Here is a 24865-nt window from a genome sequence, read left to right on the forward strand (position 1 = left end):
ATCCACCATGCACCGCCATCTTTGTCTTTTCATTTGTGCTTCATTGGTTGGATGGCTTTCATCCTTTTGTGGTTTTTATCCCTTGTCATTCATTTAATCTTTCCTAACATTCATGATAGATGAATGTACACCAATAAATAATTGGCAGCGTGGCAGCTTTGGAGGTTTGGTGTGAGCAGTGGGGGAGGAGTAAGGCATGCTGGGATATGGGGCGGGGTGCAGTGGTGTCTTGGTAAGGTTGGTGGGGAGGTGTGTGTGAGGAGGAGAGTGAGACTGTAATAATGTGTTCGCTTTTGTGGGTGCCCACATCAGCCAATTACGAGGCGACATCTGGGTTAGCTGACAACTCACTGTGGATGAGGGCAAAATGTGTGTGTGTGTGTGTGTGTGTGTGTGTGTGTGTGTGTGTGTGTGTGTGTGTGTTGTGTTCTGGCAGCAGAGAGGCATTTAGGAGAACACATTTGGGCTCTGAATTCACAGCAGGGCAGGGGCTCGGCTGAGGTCAGTGTTGACACAAGTAAACATACAATCACACATACAATCATTGCATCATATACAGAACAATACTTACACACAGACATACACATAATAATTAGTCAAACAGATCAATATCATCATGGATTCACTTTAGTAATCTTTTACTCATTATTTTATAAATGCAAATGCACAAAATAACCAACCTTTACATGTGCTCTAAAGGAGGAGCAGTTTTGGCATGTAACATTAATATAGCTTTGACCCTTTCATCAGGCTGTTATATACAATAAAACATATGGTGTATGGCAGTACATTTTGTGGTACAGAGGGCTTTGTTTTCATTAACCCTATGATGTCATACAGTACGGTGGTGTTATGGCAGCTTGATTGGTTCTTGGTGACAGTGTGGTATGTGGGAGGTGAGTGGCGTGAAATCACTGGGGTTGTGAGGCTCTTACTTAGTACTGTGAAATGGTCTCCTATAGTGAGAGCAAATGCTTAAATCAGCTGAGATATACACTGTGTGTGTGTGTGTGTGTGTGTGTTTGTGTGCCTCAATAAGTAGCATTCTTTTTCTGGAGTATTTACATTGTTGTCTATTCTTTCTTATTCATTCAGTTGTATTCTATGTGATAGCGCATCACTCTGAAAGCTGCAGTAACTGTGAAACATTGTTGTAACATTTCCCATCATGGAAGAGGTGTTCAAAGAGTTAATCTAAAGTATATCGCTGCTTAATCAATAGTCCTTATAGGCTTTTACTGGATGCATTTTTGTAGTATTGTTGTGATTTTGATTGGCTGTTGGCTTATATATTGGTCTCATTCCTCTCTGTGGTAGGACTGAATAGTTTTCACTTTTCTCTACTCCTGACATAAAGATTAACATTGTTTGACTTGTATATTCAGAGATCATTCAGACTTCTGAGGTACAAGTTCCCCAATGTTTTTTCCCATAGTCCTCTGCCCTCATCCTCGGTCCACTGCTGAACTGATTAAAATGTTTTCATGTATGTTTCCCTCATACAAAGGTGAGTGGATTTGCCTGTGTCTCGGAGTAGTTTGGAAAATCCAGCTCGGTCCTAGACACTGGAATAATTAATCCCCTCGGTGTTGACTCTTCTTTCACCCTTTCAGTGATTCTCGGAGCGGCTTACCAGCCTGCCGGAGCCTGGAAGGAGAGCCGAGAAAATAAAAGGCAGGGAGAGATTCATCAGGGATGAGGACGTCTTAATGCGGACTCGCTCCCTCCATCCCCCCTTCAAATCCAACCCCCCCCATGCTCTGGAGAGCATGAAAGACTTAGCCCTCATTCATGATAAAGAAAAGATAATTTGGCTGGTTTCATTTCCTTTTTCAATTATGCTGCATGGACTTTGTTGTGCCACAATTACCATTTTTATAGTTGGAATAGTGCAAAATGAGCATTTAGAGTCACAGAGAATATGGTTGGGAATGACCAGCTCCTGAACTATTAGAGGACATGCACCTGCCATTACCAAATTTCATTATTAACAATACTCAATATAACTCTGATTTTAAATGTTTGATAACATATTTTATAACTGAATTCATAATCAAAAATAATCTAGTAAGTACTAGTACTAGTAAGTACTTCTACAGAATAGAACTCATATTAATTAAATGGTTAAACATTATTTAGATATTTTAGTACTACTATATTTAAAATGTCTGTAAATATCACAAGTGTGTGCAAATCTATTAAAAATTATATTTTACATATTGTTGCATATCCTGTCCCTATGGTATTCCATTACTTATAAATAAATCTTTTGTTATGTGACACTTTTAAAAATACTTTTGCATAACTGGAAAGTGTTATTCAATATGGAAAATTCCAATCTGATATGTCTCTTAGATCTAAAATAATTCAGGTACCCTAGATCTTGAAAATACACAGAGACTAAAGAGGCTAGTCCATGATTACAAAGAAAATGGGCTTGGATTCCACGTCATGGCTTTGAACTGACGACAGTAAAAATGGGGAATGTAAAGTAATCCTCCTGGTAAAGGCTGTGCTTGCTCCTTGCTAAGATGTCTTTTCTATAGTCCTAATATTAATCTCAGATCTGGGACGGTTGTTTATGAATATGCCTCCCTTAAAATGCCAAAATATAATCTCTAATATCTCTCTTTATCAGAGTGAAGACTACTCCAAAGAATTTCAGAAATAGAAATAATTTACAACAGTGATTTAAGAAAGGTTTTTCTTAAGTATTTCATATATTGTTATACTACACATATTAATTTGCATTTAGACAAATAAGTATTTATATAAATATGTATATTTACATACAAAATATTTTGTTGGTTGTGATACATTTACAGTTGTATTTTCTTTCACATTTTATTAATTTTACATTTTTCAGCTAATGAGATAAAAATTACTTACACTTAAATATATATATATATATATATATATCTTACTTATGTCTGTAATAATGTAAGCAAGGTCAACTAATGGTCTCCAGATTGACTAAGTCTTCAATTTGCCATAAGGTACAATAACACTGCAGAAAGGAAGTAGTATATGACACTGAATGTATGACCTTGCTATTCACTCATTACTCCAGTAGATGTTCTCTTGTTGTATAAGTGACAGAATCTTCAGTGGAAGCAATCAAACCTTTGCAAAAACAGTCCCTGATTAAAGAGGTCTATAAAAGCCAATAACACTACATCAATATGTGAGAATTAGTCAATTTCTGCTTCAGTTACTTGTGGCGAGTCAATTTTTCTACGTGCTAAAGAGCAGTATTTAGAAGATTTATTTACAATATGAATTGTATATTTGACATCATTCACTGAAAGTGTAACTTGCACATGCTAAACAGACTATGTCCCTAGACTGGTGTCACAGCACGTGTTCATAACTGGATGACTTAATTACATTTTATGCAACAATGCATTCATTAGAAGCCTTTACAAATGAGAACAAGGCAACCGCTGTGAACTGTTATTAGTAAGCTGTGAACACCAGACCAGCAGGGTGCATGAAGGGCAACGAGACACAAACATCTTATTCTGGAGGGCTCACATTGTTCCACAGGTTATATTTGTCAACAATGGTCCAAACAGAAATAAAGTGATGAAACCATAATGTTTTCCATTTCTTAACAATTTTGTTGTCATTATTAATACACACATTTGTAATTTCCTAATACTAATTTCCTACATCAATTTACATTTTCTTTTATGCAGTTTTATTTCTGCAGTAATTCTTCCCACAAAACTTGCTTTTTCCCTTAACTAGATGATTTGTAAAAGGCAAAAGCAATTAATTTAATAACTCATGCCACTCTCTTCATGTCTATTACATTGTAATGGCTGTGCAGAGCTAGTCAACCATGCAAGAGTATTTGTGGCTTGTTTTCTCATAAATACAGAGCCACAAAGTGAAACATAGTTTTAAAGACTGTAATGGAGAAACGTAGTGGACTGTTGGTCTCCAACTCAGACTACACGGAAAACCTGTCCAAGAGAAGATGAGTGTACAAATTACGTGTGTTCATTAGATGAAAATGAACAGGCATGGGTATATGGTATAACAGGGGGAAGGCCCTTAAATTAAAATGATATATGTGTGTGTGTGTGTGTGTGTGTGTGTGTGTGTGTGTGTGTGTGAAATAAGCAGATTGAACACATAGAAATACATCTTACATTTACGTGAAGAAATGCTAATGTGTAAAATATTCATAAACTTTGTTTTCTAACAGAAGAAACGGAAACTGTCGTAGTTAGTTGATAGTTATGTGAGTAGAGTGCAAATTAAAACATTCTAATAGCATAATACGACGTTATCAATTTTGTATCTCGACACTCCGTACACCACTATACTGTCCAGACCACAAAACAGTATAATTATGTAGAACAATATCGTTCTCTATCTTTTATGTACAATTATGTCTCATCAAATTATACACCATTGTGGCGTCTGATAATAGCCTTTTCGTAAGCGGGAGTTTTTTTTATCCTGTTTTATTTTTAACAGTTGAATCAGATAAAAATTGTTATCTGGAGAGAAAGTAATACAATATAAAGATTAAGGAACAATAGAACAAAAAGTATTAGTTAATATATTTTATATTTAAAAATCACCTAGTTAAATTGAATAGGCTACTTAGCTATATGACAATAAAAGATGCACTAATATCTAACCTGCATATTTGACTAAATGTACTAAATATAATAACATTTATTCTTCTCTATTTCAGCATGCTATAGTCCCATGTCGCGTTCTAATGCAACAGGATTATGGCTATTTGAGACGAAGTGAGTTCGGTTTCGGAGAGATTAGTGGTAATGATTTGCTGCCCCCTTGTGGTAAATGTATTTTCTCACAAGTGAAAGAATGACGACGGCTTATAAAAGCCGCGCAGGAAAAAAACGTCTTTTCGGCTTTAGATTCTCAAGTTTAAGTCTCGTTTTGTCTTTTTGATGCTATTTTATGGTTTAGACTCAATGCCAGCTTTAAATGGACTAAACAATGTCTTACCACATTCGTCGACGGAGGACGCACGTCTCTTCGTTAGATGAAAAGAATTGTACGCTGTGTTGATGGTGGAACGTTTATGTGGATCTGCAACCACTTTCTCCGATAGTTTCGATTTGGTTTGCGATAGGGGGCGCTAGTCCTGAAGTCCGCAAAAGGATAACTTCCACCCATAGCCATCATCACAAGCATAATACCCCATCAGACACATACGCACTGTATCAGTCGATTACAATGGAGGAAGACCCGGAGGCCAGCACACTTAACAGAGTAAACAGGACGAGTAAAAGTTCGAACTTGGACAGTTTAGGCCTATCACGTTCTTCTCTGTCTTATGACAAGAATTTTGTTTGTTCTCCGTCAGGAGTGCTTATGCTTGGAGAAATAGTAAGTACATTTTGTGAATGTTTAGCCTTGCAGGCAGCGTAGCCAGTTTGTAAAAGAAATGTGTCTTGCAATTAATAAACATGTTAACAAGATAAGCAAACTGAACTAATCTGTGTAATGAGTCTCCGTACGTAGGGCTAGACAGTAGGTCAGGTATGTGGACTATTTGAACTGTCACGTGATTTGTGATTGACTTTTCCTTGTTATTTATTTATTTGTTGCGATAATAAACGTAGCAACAATCGCAATGACAAAAATAATCTGCTGTGATATATATATTTTAAATGGCATTAAACGAGGCCACAATTAGAAGTAGTCTGGCTAAAGTGACAACTCACTGGCTTTGCCCTTGTCTTGCAAATACTGAAACTGACAAAGAAATCAAAAACTGTATATAATCATTGTGTTTATGTATTATAGTTACAGACATAGAAAGTGTAGGCCTTTTTAATGGCAGTAAGCATTTTAGCACACTTGGTTATTTAAGACTGGATAACAGAATTAGTTCAATCTGTACCAAATCAAGTTTCCAACTTGGATTTAATGAAAAGGAGGGGTATCTAGATTCCACAGATGACAGGAAGAGAACAAACCAGAACAGCTTGGCAAACAGACTCTTCCTCTCTCCCTTATTGTTCGTTTTCCTTCCACAATCCATTCTGAATCACATCCAAGTGTTGACTTGGTTTAATCTCCAGCTAGGTCTATCTGACAGCTTTTCCTGTGACACCAAGCTTTCAGGGACAAATTCTTTTGTTTCTTATAACAGGAAGAAAGGCCGTGTGTATATAGTGTAATACAGAAACTTATCACTTAGGACTTATTACTAAGAATTCACACAGTTCATAGTGAATAACAAAACTAGATCTGCGCGAACTGATCTTGTTAAATATTTGTGATTTTTTTCCTTCATACCATTAATTATTTCAAGAATAAGTGTATCTTATTATTGTAATTGCACAAATGTACTTTAATACACCACACACAATACACCATGTATTTCACATATGAGGATCAGATTTATTTATTTATTTATTGTAATATATTATTCTGTTCATGTTTCTCACCAGGTATGTGGCCTCCTGGTGTGGACTCTTCTAGGTGGGACCGAGTATGTTCGTGTCCCTGCACTGGGCTGGGTAATGTTTGTGTCAGTGGTTTGCTGGGTGCTAACTGTCTGCCACCTTCTACTGTACCTGACCACAACCCATGTAAAGATGCCCCAAGTCCCATGGACACTTCTTGTAAGTAGTTTCACATCAAATAACAAGAGACATATGGCTGTATACTCCAGGAAAAGGGTTTGGTCAGCATCCATGCCGTGGAACTCAGCTCTTATTTTTAGCCATTGAAAAGAATTTAGCAGAAACTAAAATGTTGATGAAGCTTTAACTGCAATGTTCCACTTTACTGCTGTCCACAGGGACTGTGCTTCAACAGCAGTGCCACTGTTCTTTACATGACAGCTGCAGTGATTAATGCTGCATCTGTAACATCTGCCATTAGGGGGCGCTATTACTACACTAGCTGGATGGCTTCCACGGTAAGAGGAGGGTCACTTCACTTATTCAGCACAAGTTATATTTCCACACTTGAACACAATGGCCACATTTACTGTAAAATATTCTCCTTCTTTTCTTTCCTAATGCTTTCACAGATAAAGTTAGATGTGAGAAACTACAAGAGATGACGTGTGTGTGCCTGTGTGTGCGTATTTGTGAATAGCATCATGCAAAAAACATTCATTGTAAAAGTTATCCTGATCCCACAAGAAATAGAAATAACTATTTTTATCTGTAATTGAGGTTAAGATGAAAGTGAAGGTTTGAGTTTGGAACAGGTTAAAGATCAAGGTCAACGCATTAGAGGTTGGGGTTAAGGTAATGTTTAATGTTTAGGACCAGTTATGCAGAAATGTAGGTCTACACACAAGGATATAAAAACATTTTATACATGTCATTTTTCTGCTAATGATTATGCATGTAGTTGTACATATTGTTCTTACACTTCTTTCTAATCAGAAAATGCTGATTCCTTACACAGCTTCCTTCAAATGAATATAACAATAACTGAATTAAAAACAACTTTCTCTTTTTTTCAGGTGTTTGCATTCTTGGTGGTGCTTTGTTATGCAGTAAATGCATATTTATGCTACAAATCCTGGAGATCCAAAAGTGATGATGCCTAAACCAAATATTCTTGGGGAACAAATGCAGTGACTACGAGTCCATTTGCAGTCTCATTTGCAAAGAGTAACTTTCTTTTTTAATATTTTTTTATGTCTCTTTACAACTGTAATCGTATAAACCTTATGCAAGAATCCAGGACATCCACATTCTTGTGCAGTTTGTCAAGTGTGAAGAATTTCACGGTTTTTGTTCAGAGACTGATAGATTTTCAATTGTTTTTCACTTTAGATGCAAATTTTCTTACGATTTTAATAATAGTACTCTATTTTTGTAAATGGCACAGCTGTGTTGAAAATGGGATGTATATAACATCTATATATATAAATGGGTGTGTGTGTGTGTGTGTGTGTGTGTGTGTGTGTGTGTGTGTGGGTGTGAGTGAAAGAGAGAGTATGCTGGTTGTGTATTATGTATACTGATATTTTAAAGTGATACAGTGTACCATCTCTAAATGAAGTATTTCAAAATGAGAAAAGGTATAATCACAGTGAATAATAACCACAAATAGTTATCCACAGTCTTGAAGAAAATATATTGAGCAATGCCAGCCAGTGGTGTCTTGACATGAATTTTATGTCTGTTCTTTTTTATACATCAGGCCTTTATAAGTCTAATGAGATTAGGAAGACTGAGAAGGAAGTAAGACATATAGCTCAGTCTATACCAAAACAAAAGAAAGAAAACAAATGGTATTTATCAATCAAAATAGTTTAAAGAAATAAAGAAAACTTAAAAACAAACAAACACTGACTCTATGCAACATCCTACATAATCCCATAAATAGTAAAGTTCCCAGTGTAGTGTATATAGGAAACTGCAGCTCAGCCCCAGCAGGGCCATGTGCTGTCCTAATCCAGTTGTATGCATTTCCATTGCAAAGGAAGCAGATGAGAACACATTATTTCTTTCTCCTCCAAAAAGGTTTTACACAGTCTTTGTAAAACTAATTTAACAGGCAATCATCAGTAAAGGCATCCTTACTCTGTAGTTCCTTACTGCAAAACAAGTTGCAGTATCACCATTCCAAGCCATGAGTTTCTTGGATAAGTAATAATGAATAGTCATTGGTTGATGTGTGGTCCTGCTGCCTCAGATGTCTACAGGTAAAATCATCATGGTTGTGGCATGCAGGGAGTAGTTGGATCATTTAAAATGGTGCTATTTGATGCCAATATATTTGACAGTGTTTTGCCATTAGAAGTAATAGCTACTATTCAGATTCAATGGCCCACAAGCATCAAATCACCAACCTTTATAAAAGCAACAAAGCACAACAAAAGGAGGGATGATTTAAAGGCAAAATAAAAACTGTCCCAGACTGATGAAACAAGCATGCCTCAGCAAAGAGACATGTAGAACCAGAAAGATGGGCTTGTAATGGTGGAGTAGAAATCTGGAGCAGAGTTTGAGGGAAACACTTCAATACTAACATTCCCTAGACAATGTCCATAGTGGCCTCCTACACAATACCAGCACCACACTTTCATGCACAACTGGTATGTGTTGGTCCCAGTAGTCGTAGTTTTTTTTTTTTTTTTACCTGTAGTTGTGTTTCTCACTGACTAGCTGGAACCTGATATAGAGCAAAGTGGCTTGCTGTCCCTCCCCATCTGTGAGCTCCACTCTCAGAGCATATTGCTGCTGACCTGTTGGCTGGAACACAATGCTCTCCAGACAGAGAACCAAATACCTGCAATAAAACTTGCAGAGCAACAAACAAACACCAACATATGAGAGGAAAATCATCATGCAAAAGGCTTGAAAGACATCATTTCTGCTCATTAACACACACTTTATTGAGCAAACACAATAAACAGAACTAGAATACACTTAATGGGGGAAATGGGTAGGTTAACCAAAAATGTAGACACTCACAAAGACTGTCCTTACTGTCACATCCCCACAGTGGTCCAGATTGTCCAGCCCAGCATCTCTGACAGGTCATCCTCACTCTCTTTGTCAAAAATTGTTTGCCTTGATCATTTTTTGTCCATTGACCATTTGTGCCTTCTGATTTTGTACTACTGCCTGTTGTTCTGAACTCCAGTATTTATTTATTGATTAATTTATTTACCTTTTGCCTGTTTTCTGTTTTTGTGTTTTGGGGACTGTTTTTCTGTGCATCTGCTGTGTATTAAACTACACCTTGCATTTGGATACTCTCCTATCCTTGTGATTTGTAACACTCACACCTTCACAAACAAGAAATAGATGTGACCAAGCTGAATCAACACAATGCACAAATCAAGCATTAATGACTATTAATGACTACATACAATATGAAATAAGCATTGCTTTAAAGCTAATTTACAGCTGCAGGGAGGTGCACAGTGTTGCCTACCACAATATGGTTTATCAAAAACTACTGATCTACACTTCCTTGGACATGATACAGCTCACTCAGCACTGCCAACAAGACCAGACAAAATCCTAAACTTTTTATTATGGTTGTATGTTTTTAATAACTGCTATAAAACAAGTAGATAGACAAGAACTTTACTGATCCCAAAGGAAATTGCAGCATTACAGTAGCAAGACACATAATTGCACATGAACAAACATATATTAAGCAAAAACAAGGGGAGGGGAAAAAGAAAGCATATATATATAAACTGCACAGTATTTACATTTGAATAAACATATATGAGGCTTTACATGACATTGGCATGAAAGCAGCATTGCACTAGACAGCATTTGATATTTTAATTAACAATAAATGTTACAAGAAGCTTCAGTACTTACAGTCCAAAAAGCTTAATGAATGTGAAGGTGTCATAAGTAAAGAAACAATGCATAAACAATATTCTTCATTATTTAATCTTTAAACCAGAAGAAAATAAGAAACATTTTATCTGTTGCAATGCACTAAATGATCAATGAATTTCATGATATTGAGGCATGCTGTTTCACTGAATTCACAATCTTATAATCTGTTCCACATCCTGAGGAAATATAGTTTCATCGAGGTCCAGCTGGGTCATGAGCTTCTTTATGCTGACTTTAACATAATCCTCAGACTTGACACACACAATCACAATCACACACAGACACACAGACACAGACACACACACACACACACACACACACACACACACACACACACACACACACACACACACACACACACACACACACATTATCAGTTTGATTTAAACTTGCATTAGAAATAAATTAATAAATAAACAAAGGAAATCATTTTAAAAAATCAATTACTGGGGAGCAAAATTACAAATTAATTAAGGCAGTTAATAAAATTAAGTTTATAAAGCAAGTCTTTTAGTACATGCTCAGCTCCTTTGCAAACAGGGAGTTTCATCCAGCTTCTGCCCTTGTGAAAATCTTATTGCTCATGCCATTGTAAAGGCTGAAGGCAGCCACCCTACCCAGGCTGACAGGAGGTAAACATGAGCTCTGACGACTGGACCAAACAGCCAGCTGCCTGCCATAGTAAATATCTAGTAGTGCCAAATTGCAAATGGTCAAAATAAAATGATTTCAAGACACTGCAAAAGCAAATGCCAAGATCTGAGGATGAGGTTGTCTCTCATCTGCAGGTTTAATGTATATCGAAGCTGAAGAGAATACTGATTTTTCCAGGATTTAACCATCCCAAAACTCTCAACAGTGAGACTTTGTTACAAAGTCTCAAGTCTCATGTCTTACAAACTCTATTTAATATTCCATAATTCCACATTCACTATTACAGAAAAGATTTGTATTCCCTGTGTTGTTTGCATATCGTTATCCAGAGAATAAAAATGGTGCACTATGCTGACAGAATCCCATAGCTGTTGGCTGTAGAGTGTAGCGTTGTTGGTGGTGGCCTGTTCCAGAGTGAAGTCCAGGCTGTCAATTGTGGAGCTCTGGGAGGTGAGGATCCTCCAAAACCTGTCCTACTCAGCTGTTCTTCAGCCCAGCTCAGTGCAGTGGCAAGCCTCCATGCCCAGGACCCGCTCCTCTAGGATTTTGCACAGACAAGCAGTAAACTGCTGGTTTAATGTTTGAACAGACATGACTTGTATTGTATCATTGTGCCTGTGTTTTCATGTTTGTCAGTCGCGTTGTGTAATGAACAGTCTGGTAAAGCAAACTGCTGCCGAGGTCCAGCTGGTTCATGAGCTTCTTTATGCTGCCCTTAACATAATCCTCAGACTGGACACACACAGTCACACACACACACACACACACACACACACACACACACACACACACACACACACATTATCAGTTTAATTTAAACTTGCATGAGAAATCATAAATAAATAATAACATTAATAAATAAATAAAGGAAATCATTTTAAAAAATCAAAAGTTTACAAAGCAAGTCTTTTAGTACATGCTCAGCTCCTTTGCAGTCAGGGAGTTTCATCCAGATTCTGCCCTTGTGAATCGCTCATGCCATTGTAAAAGCTGAAGGCAGCCACCCTACCCAGACAGGAGGTAAACATGAGCTCTGACCACTGGACCAAAGAGCCAGCTGCCTGCCATAGTAGCCAGAGCACCCATTTAACCTTCCTAATGGCTCCATCACAGCCATTCACTTTTTTCAAGGTCAGATTAACCACAATGGCCACAACTTACCATCCAACAGCACACTAAAACTCTATTTTAATATTACTCCAGTGCAGACCTCCAAAACCAGTGGTGTTTCCTTACGGTGTCACAGCAGTTCTTCAGCATTTTGTGATTATGTAATGCATAAAAGCAATACATTACTTCACGGTAATGGTGCATTTGATCTCATGTTCATATACAAGATGGGGAGAAATGTATAACTTATTCATTCAGGAATCATCACTATCAAGATAAAATACAATAGTAGGCTTGTTTTAAAGCAGTCTCACACAGTAATGCCTCCATAATCTGTGTCTTATATGTCTGACAGTTCCAGCATGGCCACACCAAGATGGTTCTGAATGAGTACACACACAGTCCAATGTTCTCCCAGGTCTTCCACTCATTTCTTGAATATTGTTGTAGCACTTTAAGGTCAGGGTGACAATTAGCAATGGGCCGAAAGCATTCGGTCAGCACAATAACGGCACAAAAACTGCAATAACTCAACACTGGCAGAGCCAACAGTGAAATAAAAAGAGCAGAAACTAACTAGGTAACACACACATACACCCACACAAATACAGTCACTTTGGCAGTGGCGGGTATGTGAGACTAGACTTGAAGCCCTTCTTTTATGGCCAGGAGCCATAGGTGATCAGAGGCAAGCACACAACTGGTCTCCATTTCAAGCCCTTCAGCCTGGGCTAATCTTTATCCAGCACGGCTTCTCACACTAGAACACTACACAGTTCAGTGGAAATTCTCCTCTGTTACTGAAAATTAAGCAATGCTTAATGTTGTCTGGCTGTAGTCTGATTTCACAGGGATTTGGGTTAAATAGATGTAAGAGGGACAATCATAAGTAAAGAAACACTTGCTTAAACACATCTTATCAAATCTGTTTATAAGTAGACCTCTGGAATTCTAGAAATTCCACACTAATTGACATACAAAAATCCCTTTAAACTCATTTTAAGTTCATTGAAACAATGAAAAATGGAAAAAAACTTCTCTCAAAGGTCACTAGCAAATAAGGGTCTCTACTGAAATTATAGATCCAAAAGGCTGAAGCAATCCAGATGGGTTCATCTCTTATTTATGTAAACTGGCCTCCTTTATCTAAAAAGTGTATATAACACTGCCAGTGAGCTTGTTATGGAAGTTATGTCTATTTGGGGAGCTTAAGTATGAATGGTAAAGAGAATAGCCTGTTCCCATTGCATTCAGCCATGTTCCAGTTTTGATAGTGGGCTTAGTGTTTTTTATCCAGCACTTAAAAGGGAGGAATAGAAAGAAAGCTGATATAGATATGCCAAAGTGGATTTCAATATGGACATAAAAAGTATACAAAAATAGACTTGCAACATCTCCTCAACTCTGATGTGGGGCACTGCATTAAGTTGTAAGACAAGAGAAGGGCAAACAGAAAGATAGAATGAATTATAGAAAGACAGAATGAATAGATTTTACCTGAAATTCATGTTTTTAACATTTGCCTCCATAGGTCACATCAGTACCAGTACACAGTATTCCAATTCCCATGCTACCTTAGATTGCCAACAGCATCCGAAGTAAAACCTTTTATTAATTTGTATGTCACCAAATGAGATCTACACAAATGGATTGGCAAATAGGTCAAAAGGAGCCATCCAGTTATAATAAACCTTGTAAATATGTTACATAATACCTATTCAAGTAACCTTTCTTGACATTACTCTCTCATGTATTTTGCAATCCTGACAAACATCAGCTATAGCCTATCCACCTACTTGATTACTTACCCGCTACAGCCACTGAGTGTAGTTGTCCACTGCCACCTCCAGGTGTTGTAGTCTCTGTTAGGCTAGTGAAACAGAGTAGATCCTCTCCTTGAATCCTGTTACCCTCATCTCTACCAAGGTTTTCTGGAAGCCAGCATCCACCCTGCTCTGACACGTTCTCTGGCAGGACGAGGGTGTAGATGCACTGTCCATGCTGAACATGCTCTGCTAGCAACCGTAGCTGCCCCAGATGCTACAGCTACCTGGTGACTCAGTTCCGGAGGGACAGAGGGAGTCTGTCCCTCAGCATCCTTGTCAGAAACAGAGTGCAATTTGACAATACACTGCTCATCATTCTGACTGCATGCAACTATAAGAAAAAAGTATGAGTAAATGGATCTGATGTAAATGAGCTCTGGGAATCAAGGTAGAGTAAGGCCTGTATAACTAGTTTCCACCCCACAAGCCTTATATAAGGTAAACCTATCCAAAGACACTATTCCATCAAATCACTCCATTCAGGTAAATTACATGTAAGCACATTCCTTCCCCAGCTGTCTTCAGTTGTATTGACTTTTCCAGCTTTGTGGTGCTGGCAGAGACCTCTGAGTAGACGTGATATATGCTGTGTGTCTGAGTGCAACAGTGAAGGAGTTCTGCAGATAGGGCGTCTGTGCATAATGACGGTGCAAACTGTGTGGAAGCCTGCTCTGGCTCTCTCTCTTCCTTGTAAAAGAGCTGAAGACAAGAGCTGCACTGCACAGAAGAGTAAAAGTACACTGCTTGCTGCTCATGCCTCCTATAAAGACAGGCACAAGAGGACGGAATGATGTGTGTGTGTGTGTGTGTGTGTGTGTGTGTGTGTGTGTGTGTGTGTGTGTGTGTGTGTGTGTGTGTGTGTGTGTGTGTGCGCGTGCATGAAGTTGGATAAAATTTAAAGACCCACAGCTTAAGATTCCATAGGATCTTACTCAAAGAGTTAAAAACCTAGCATATCTACTAAGCAATGTTTCTTCTTATTGTTGCCATACTGCCTATTAGAGGCACAGTTGTTTGTTGAAATGAGCACTGTTGCAAACCCAGACATTATTTGGCTTGTCTGCTTTGTGTTAGTGGATGTGTCTGAATTTGTATATATATATATGGACTGTTCAGTATAGAACCCTACACAGGGTAATAGTAAGGGCAACAATGAACCAAATTTTGGACAACCAAATTTGGAGTATGCCTGAAAAATGTCGTCTTTTAGGCGTAAACAATTGTAATGTCAATAAAAATAAGTAACATCAGGTTAGTGGTGCCATGATCAAGATGTAGCTAAATAACACATTTTAGGAATGTTTTCAAATGCGTGTTGTTATGACTAATTTTTAGTAATTCTACAATTATGCAAATCTTTGAGCCTGTTTCTTATTTTGACCTTATAAGCTACTGAAGTTTAACCTCATACTCAATAAAACATATGGTGGTCTCCCCTGTCTTTTCAGCACATCTGTGCAGTGGGTTTCTAAGTGTCTAGCTAAGTCTGAGGTGCATAAGGAGGTTAGCAGCAAAGATCTCTTGCCTATTTGCCATGCCTTGATGAATAGCACGAGGATAAGTCCTTGAGCATCACACAGAATGTTCAAAACATTCTTTAGAGTATGTTCACACATGGCAATCTGAGCAGAAAAGGTGCTGTCTAAAGAACAATTTTCAGTTTATGAATGAAATTGGCACAGTGATATGCACACTGTTAAACTTTATGAGGGGTGATTAGAGTATTTAATAACACAAAGGTATGCCAGCATTAAATTAACTTATGCTTGGTGCCCTTGCCTGCACGAACGTTAAACTTAACCCTCTGTGGTTTAAGATGATTTGACTTTGTAAGTGACCAGCTCTGCTTCAAAACGCAGTTGTCTGCAGCACCTTTTGAGCATCTTGCAGACACCACATATAAAGAGGCAATGTGAGCACAGATTTGGGTCTGCATGAGGATCCTTTAGAGGTGAGATAGTATTATTATCATATAACTAGCTAGCTAGCTATCTTGGAAAATGGTATCATTGGAGTTAAATACCTCTTCGGTTCCTTTGCTCTTCATAGGCTAGACAAGCCATTTCTAATACCTGCATGCTAACAAATGACACTATTCATTGCATTCAGCGTTTAAACAAACAAATTTGATCTTTATTGGCTTACTTAAGACAGTTTATTGGTCACAACCTATGTGAATAAGTCTATTATGTTTCCCACTGCACCTCTGTTGCTGTAAAGTAAAAACCCTATAAGTCCAGAAAGGTTTTGTTTTATCTGGCATGCCTGTTGTGCTGTAATGACTGAGCTTAATTTCAAAATTACAAAATAATTTTAAGTTTTGCTGTCACTGAAAAATGTAAACCTAAACACTTAAAATATGCAATTATTTCAACCATTCAACCAATAGGATTTCATATCCATTAAAAAATGGGGTGTTTTAAACTTTCTGCATTGTTAACAGTAACAGAAGATGCTGAAAAGGTTATCTTGTATAATTGTAATTCAGAATAATGCATCAGACCTCAAATCTAATTTTCTGTCCTGGATTTTGTGGATAACTAAACAGCTAAGTCCAGTTTCCTGATGTCACGGGTGGCTGGTCTCCCAGCAGGGGGAACACGCCCACTCGCTGGGAGGACCACAGTACACACCTACCCCCCTCCCAATCACCAGCCTACTAACCATGTGCACCTGTCCCTTGTTTCTCCTTTCCACTATTTCAACCCGCAGGTCAGCAGGAACGGCGCTGTGCATTAGCGGATTACTTGTTGGAGAACCGAAATGGAAAACCACGACAAGCTCACTTACCTTTTGTTTAATTTTTCTTGCTATATGCTAGTGCCTTTAGTTATGGAAAATAAAGAGCACCTTCTAGCAACCACGCCTCTTGCTCCCTCTGTGCTGCCAGCGTCACACTTGAACATGGATTAAGTCTAGTCTTGTGCTATATTGCTCTGGCAATATTCAATGAATATTGGACATTTAACAGTAACAGTATTCAAAATATTTGATATAGGTTCCTCCTATACCATGAAATGTTTTTCATGTATAAAAGGTATGGTTCTAGTCAATATAACTCAATTATGTAATAGTCCTCTACACACGACAAAAGTGCACTTGGTCCTCAGTACTGGATGAAAAATGCACAAATACATTAAAATCTGAGAAATTACAAATGCATGACCTTTTTGTGTGCTTGCAACATTTTGAAACAAATAATGTGGCACATTTGTTGAACTTTTCATAAAGCATTTGAACTTTTATGTTGCTACAGAAACAATAGCAGGAGATTTAGGGAAATGTGGTGATCCAATTCAAATACTGCAACATTCAAAAACAAAATAAACTTTAAAATACAATCTAAAAGTGGTAAACTAAAATGTGGAGCCTCTTGAAGCCTGAACTGTTGTTTTGTCATGATGTGTTAGCTGTGTGCCCCTTCACAGATTTGGCTTGGAGACCGTGCCTTTGCAGTTAGGGAGAGGCACCATTCCTTCTACTTTCAGATGCCATATAACTGACCAGAAGAAAATGCTACAGAGCTGATATTTGAACTGTTGGTATTATTGGAATTCCATGTCAACCACAGGATGTGTGATCATTTCACTAAAAACCATGTGAACTTCACCATGTGATGGGTTTTTTTTACACCTCCACAACACTACTCATATTTGGCCCATGCTCACCAAACAAGATGCTAAAACTCTGCTTCATGCTTTCATATCATCCCAGATTATTGTAACTCTCTCTTCATCGGCAAAACCATCTGCTCATTTCAGTATGTTCAAAATTCAGCTGCTAGTATTCTCTCACATTCTAATAAAATATGCCCACTTTTACCCAAAGCAACTTACAATTATGACTGAATACAACTTGAGCAATTGAGGGTTAAAGGCCTTGTTCAGGGGCCCAACAGTCATGAACTGGCAACCTTCTGATTACAAGTTGAGTACCTTTAACCACTGAGCTATGCATTCAGTTTAAACATTTCCTGCTCACATAACAAAGTAACACCCAAAACTGTTGTAAACAACGTAGGACTTACTACTATGCCGATCTCACATTTGACACTCATATATATAATGTTACTAAATCTGCCTTTTCCATTTATGTAATATTGCTAAACTGAGACATATAATTTCCTCATAAGAAATTGGTCCGCACTTTTATCTCATCAATCTTGGATTAATGTAATGTTTTTCTCACTAAATAAACTCAGAATGCAGCAGACAGAGTCCTAAAGAGGACTAGAAAGTTCAACCACATTAGTCCTTTCTTTCAGTTCTGCACTGCTTCCCATTTAAAATTTTAATCCAATTTAAAATTCTTTTGTTGACTTATAAAGCACTAAATGGTCTGACCCCACAGTATCTGATTGAACTCATTGCATATTATAACGCACCTCACCTACTGCCCTCTCAAAATGCAGGGCTTCTCTTAATTCCTAGAATTAGTTAGATTTCAGCTGGGGGTAGAGCCTTCATTTATGGCAGTGGTGGTTTATTTGGTGGTCACTTCATGCACTCATTTTAGGTTTGGGACACTGATAAGGGTGGAATGTAGTGTCTCAGAGAGCCCTCAAGACTGTGGTCACCATCTAGCCCTCCCTTTTAGTTATACTGCTACAGATAAAAGTACCCAAGCTACATGTTAATCACTGGTACATGTACTGTATATGGACTGTAATTGTGGTGTTCATCTTTACAGATCTAACCTACATCTTTGTTTTGTTTGCATGCTACTGCAGAGATGATGCCAACACTGGACTAGACGTGTTCACTGGTAACAAACCATCTCAGAAAATGTCCCAGTCCCACCTGTACATGAATCAATGCTGCCATTAGATGAATCAAAGCTGCCAGAAGATAAATTAAAGCTGCCAGTTGAGGAACCAAAGCTGCCAGTAGAGGAACCGATGCTGACAAACAGCCCACCCACCATAGACCCACTGGAGGAACTGAGGCTCCCACATCTACACTGAGTTTTTTTCTTACCAATGACTTTGTTTTACTAATCTCTACATGGTCTCACACCCCCGTCTTAGCTGAACGTTTACACCCATACCTGTATACTTAGGTCCTCTGATGTTGATCTTCTCTAGATTCCTAAATTCAGATTGGTCTTTGCAAAGGGCAGATCCTTCAGTGTCATGACCCCCAATCTATGGTACACGTTACCACAATCTCGCCATTTCTATAAAACTGAACTTAAAACATACCTCTTTTCTCAGTAGTTTCATCACCCTCCTCCAGTTTTGTTTTTGTGAAGCAACTTTGAGTATGAGAAAGGAATATATAAATGAAACATATTATTATTATTGTTGTTGTTGTTGTTGTTATGTGAATGTGATCTAATTAAGAACAGAACACATCATATGTAACAGGTATTCCATAATGAATATAGAACAATTATCAAAATGAACTGGATGAACTGGATATTGTAGAATACATCCAACAGATGTGGAATCCAAGATATTTTTAGGTGGGTAATTGACCATCCTAGGTCTCACATATTGCCTATGATATGAAAAAAGGATGTTATAATGTTACAGTAGTTAAAATAGAATATTTAATGGTACAGAGAACTGTATATTCATTGTAACAACAAAAAAAATTACTCCAAAGTTCTAATAGACTGTAAAAAAAAAAAAGCTCTGGTTTCACAACAGTTCAGACAGGAGAACCAGACAGATGAAAAGTCTCAGATGAAAAGAGGCAAGTTGAGGTTTTTCCTGTTTAATTTAAACATCAGTCAAAACAAAATATTTATACGGGTGTGCAATTTGCTGCTAAATGCCATCTACTGGAGGAAAAGCAAAATCACAATAACTTTTTCTTCTTGTGACAGGTTTTCTTACAGAACCTAAATTTCTGACAGAGTTCTTTTGAAATGATTTTTTAGCTCTTTTGCAGCTTTTGAGATGTTTAACTCTCAGTAGTCAATTGGAGATATATACCTTAAGATAACTTGGAATACTTGTAGTCAAATGCATGACATTCTCAGAGCCTAATGCTACTTTCAAATAAGCAAGTTGGCCTACTATTTATTATTTTCATTAGATTAAGCACATGAACAGCATGAGACACCACAGCTCCACAAGAGGGCACTGCTGCATATACAAATGCAGATGGTGAGCCAAGTCAACAGGCAGGATCTCGGGCCCAAAAGAAAGCCCTCAACAAGAACTGTAAGAGTTGGTAACTTATAAGTAAAAGATCAAACTGTGTTACACTGTGAATAAAGACCTTCACAGAGCCCACCCCCACTTTCACCCACCCAATAAAACCTTTGTAAAAAGAGGGTCTTTGTGAATTGGTGAATATTACACCTAGCTAAATGAAAGCACTTACAAGGAAATATGAGATGATTCAGAACACATTTCCATATAAAAAGCTTCTGCTGAAAAGGCTTGGGAAATCATCTTATATTAGCATATATCAGTGCAATGCTTTATGTGGGAGAGTATGGCAGAGAAATGCTGAATGTAGTGAGATCAGGAGATGTTCAGCAGCTTGAGGCAGGCTAATGAGGACATTACTGAGTGACACTGAAGAAATAGGAAACTGGGGAAATTTAAGAGACCCCCAGCAAAAACCCTTTCACCTGCTCCAGGTGGACTCTCTCTCTGGTTCTTTACTCAATATATTCCACATAGTTACAAAAATGTAGCACGCAAAAGGTTCTGTTTGGACTTTGAACAAAATGAGAACACTAATTAGCATGTGTTGGTGTACTCTGATGTACAGAGAGCTGGGGGGGGGAGAGCAGTATGGGCTGTATGGAATAAAGACAGTGAGGCTCAGAATAAAAAGCAGCAACAAACATATCATGTTTCTAGTAATTCAGTCAGATATCTTCACAAGTCCTGTGACAAGTATACCAGTTTCCTCTAATTTTGCTGAGGTGTTTATTTTATTACCTCTGCATCACTGGTTATGACAACAAATCATCATAACAATCAGCAGTGAACAGCTTTTTTTTTTTTTTACATTCATTTTCATTAGATTTTTAAATATGTACTTATTGATTTAGGTCTCTTCTTTTCCCAGTGAACATATGACAAAAGATCAATTGTCCATTTCCAAATTAACTGCAATCTTGGACTTAAAGAGAGAAAATATATGGGTAACTGTTAATGTTAATGTAGGACTAACCAGAGTCCACCAAACTGATCATGTACCAGTATAGCAGTTCTGGATTCAGTTGCTATAGCATAGAACTAGAGATTGTTTTTAAGTACAGGCATTAAACAAGTTATGTAGTGTAAGACAATGCTTACACCTAACCTCAAAATATCACTGAGCATGAAAAGGCTTCCAGCACTCAGGAAAGAAGCTCACAAAAGGTGTACAGAAGTTACATGCTAATGTGATGCAGAACAGTAAATGCATAACAAATTTCTTAAACTTGTTACAATTACAGAAAAATATATAGAGATAAAAAATAGGGATTTGTTGGAGTACAGGTTAGTATGTATTTGTGAATCACTTCATCATCCACACTTGGATGGCATTAGTTAAATATAGGTTTAGAATGCAAACACAATGCATATGGATTTTATGAAAAAAACTTCTCACTAAAGCAACTTTAGACACACACACATTATAAATTCATAGGTTTGCAGCTTTTCTCTAATGCCTAATTTTCACTCTGAATAAATCTGCAAAGTACACACTATAAGATAAATGCATTGGTGTTTCTATGCTCTGTGGTCTTATATAAGTATCTAACCACACTGTACTCTGGGTTATCAGTTTCTAATGAGAGACCTAAAAGAACTCATCTATATTTAATGCATTATTGCTGTGAGCCTTTGTGTGGGGTGTGTGTTTTCTTGGTTTTATTTCCAATTTGCTCTGCATACTACACAGTAAGCTACGTTTGCAGGTTCTGGGACAGCTACCTGCCAGTAGAGAAGTAGTTCCCACCCACAGTTTTCTGAGCACAGAAAAGAATAGACTGTCTACAGTTTAGTTTATCTCAGGCACTGGATGTAGACATTAAAGCAATAGGGAAATGAAGGCATTGTGCTGTTGCATAAATATTATTTTAGACTGCCCTATCTTGGAATAAACACAAGCTGGCTGTAAAGTTGTAGCATCTTTGATTAAATCTGGCACAGGCCCTGTACTAAGACTTCTGTAATGAGACCCAGTCTATGAGCCCTCCTGAGTGTTGTAGACTATATGCTTACTTGTGGTTTGAACACTGAAATGCAGCCTTGGGTAAATAAATGTACGCTCCATCACGCACATTCCAGCCACACCATGAACCTCATTCCCTGGACCTGATACAACACAAACATCATTTACATGCCATTACTAGAATCCATTATGTGACATCACAAGTTCAGTGAAGGCAAGGTGATCAGCACAGCCTCTGGAAGTATATGGGCTATGTGAGTAAGAGGAAATAATCTATGAGAAATGGATATGGGAGCTATATCATAAAGAACAGCTAACTTGGCATTTTACAATGACAGAAGAACTGAGATTCGGCAATCTTTCACAAATGTGCTAGATGGAAAATGGAAAAATTGAGGAAAAGGGAAGAAAAAAGAGTGTATCCGGAATTTGGGGAGAAAAGTACTGTTGAAAATGTGATATCAAGCAGCATAAAATCATTTAAAGGCAAAGTGGCTTTTTAAAAATATGTATTTATTTATTTAGCCCACTATATCCCAGCACTCACTGTAGCCTATTCTCAGTACTGTAGGTCTTTCCTGTTTGTATACAGTGAGTAGGTTATTCAGGCTACTAGAATTACATTTCTTAAATACACAGGAATGGTTGGATGGAAACCACATATATTATAAGACTTTTAGAGTTGAGAACACCTAGTCTATGGATTACACAAAATGATGGATGTTAATTCCACATGAATGTGGGAAATTCACATAGATAGTATGTCAGTTTCATTCCCAAAGCACTTCCAGGGACCTGAATGTTTGCCTTTTCAGTCTGAGTATAAACTGCTGTAGCGTGCATTACTATAAAATGTAAACTTTACAGACTGAGAAATTGCATAGCTATTTCAATAAGGCAAGCAAATAAGAAAGAATTTGCAGCAACATATTTTAAGGATGTCCAAAAAAGCTTTAGTGTTTAGCCTCCTAAAATGTGTCAAATAAGAACTGCCCATCCTAAGGCCCTGTCTCAATCTGCGTGGGCATGAGAAGGAGTGGGAAAATACTGTGAAAGCAGCATACTCCTAAGCTTTTCCCATCACACGGGTCTGACTCACACAAATCTCTCTCTCTCTCTCTCTCTCTCTCTCTCTCTCTCTCTCTCTCTCTCTCTCATGCACACACGCGCACACACAGTGCTCAAATGTCCTTGTCATTTAGGGAGTACCACAGACTGTAAGTAAACAAAATGCTGAATTTACTGCACTCTTGTAAGTGAATTAGTTTTAAAGAGTTTTAAATTAGTTTAAACTGATGAACTCTTGTAGGTGAATCAGATTAATAGACAGGTGTTGAACACATGTAGGTGAATTAGTTGTATGCTGCAGGATCTAGGCCACTCAGCACCTCAGTAAGATGAAAATATTCCAGGGAGGGAAGTGAAGCACTAACACATAAAATACATTTCACTCTAGATTGCTCCCTCTTTGCAACTTGGTAAACCATGTCAACACAAGTAATGAAAGTGAACTCTACATTTGAGATTTATTTAAGCTCCACCTTTCTTTGTTCAGATGTTTTGAAACAGCCTCTGATTAAATACATTAGTTATTAAAAGTATACAGAGCTGCAGTCGTCTCAGAATTGCAGTGAGTTGCATCATCGCATTTTGCATTTCAGTGGTGTAGCCTTCACCTCTACCATCTTGGGAAAAACAGACTGTATCACATTTTCTGCTGCAGAGAATCATTCCAGCTTAGAAAATTGGTGGGGAAAAAAACTTGCAAATTTGTATATTTTTTATTGCAAGCCTTTATAATGTGTCACTGAATTTGTCAGTGATATTTTTAATGTATCATATATATTGGAAGGACTCTGAAAACCAGCTGAAACACCCAATAGAAACTGTCCAGTTTCCCTGAATCATATACTGACATATACAAGAAAAAAACACTAAATGACTACAAGATCAGTGGAAATCATCTGCACACAATAGAATTTCAGACTTTTAGTAAAATGTAGGAAACAATCATTTAAGACATATGGAAATTTTATACACTGTCAGTAGTTGTATTCAAATTAAGAAGAGTTACAGAATAATTAACAGATACACCATCCTTGGATACATGCAAATAGTGATCTGTCTGCAATAATAAAATATTTAATCTTCTTTTTCTGAAAATCTAATAATAATCATTGAGTGGATTTTTATCACTTCTAAACTACTTGTGAATTCTGACTCAGGACGTTGACTGTTGACTGAAATAAAAACATAGCAATTGATTTCTATGGTCTACAGAGTTCAGACACAAATTAACTAGCTAGCTTTCTCATTTGAGATGAATGCATTTTGTACAAGCATGGTCCCTGACAAAAAAAATAAATCAATTTAAAATAATAATACATTCTGCATTTTCAGCTTTCATGTTCACCTGCACTGTCTAATTTTATAAGTATCATTTGAAACTTTGATATGTGGCATTAACACATTTAGTCTAAGCTGCGTAACTTGACTAATCTTTTATGTTTCTCTCCCATTCTACCACATCAAAACATTAATACTGCAGATATACTGCCTGGCCAAAAAAAAGGCCACCACCTGGATTTAACTAAGCAAACAGGTAAGAGCCTCCCATTGGATAATTACTGTGTGGGTAATTAAGTTTCTGCTGGCAACAAGTTATTTAACCCTAACTGATGCAGTGAGTAGCTTCTCATTTGAACTGAACGACCAAGTTATTCCATCAATGGATTTTTCTTCCCTGATGGCACAGGCATATTCCAAGATGACAATGCCAGGATTCATTGGGATCAAATTGTAAAAGAGTTGTAAATGA

The 24865-nt window shown here is 37.5% G+C and overlaps 1 protein-coding gene across 1 annotated transcript; it reads left to right on the forward strand.

Annotated features, from left to right (window-relative positions):
• Window positions 1–5193: 5193 nt before the first annotated feature.
• Window positions 5194–9720, forward strand: cmtm8b (CKLF-like MARVEL transmembrane domain containing 8b). Its single transcript, XM_027023210.3, has 4 exons — window positions 5194–5376; window positions 6447–6620; window positions 6800–6919; window positions 7478–9720. Exons 1-4 carry the CDS (start codon window positions 5224–5226, stop codon window positions 7562–7564), a joined length of 534 nt encoding a protein of 177 aa, XP_026879011.1. The 5' UTR covers window positions 5194–5223; the 3' UTR covers window positions 7565–9720.
• The last annotated feature ends 15145 nt before the right edge of the window (window positions 9721–24865 follow it).

This window comes from Electrophorus electricus, chromosome 14, assembly GCF_041902795.1.
Source record: "Electrophorus electricus isolate QZ-2024a chromosome 14, ASM4190279v1, whole genome shotgun sequence".
Lineage (NCBI taxonomy): Eukaryota > Metazoa > Chordata > Actinopteri > Gymnotiformes > Gymnotidae > Electrophorus > Electrophorus electricus.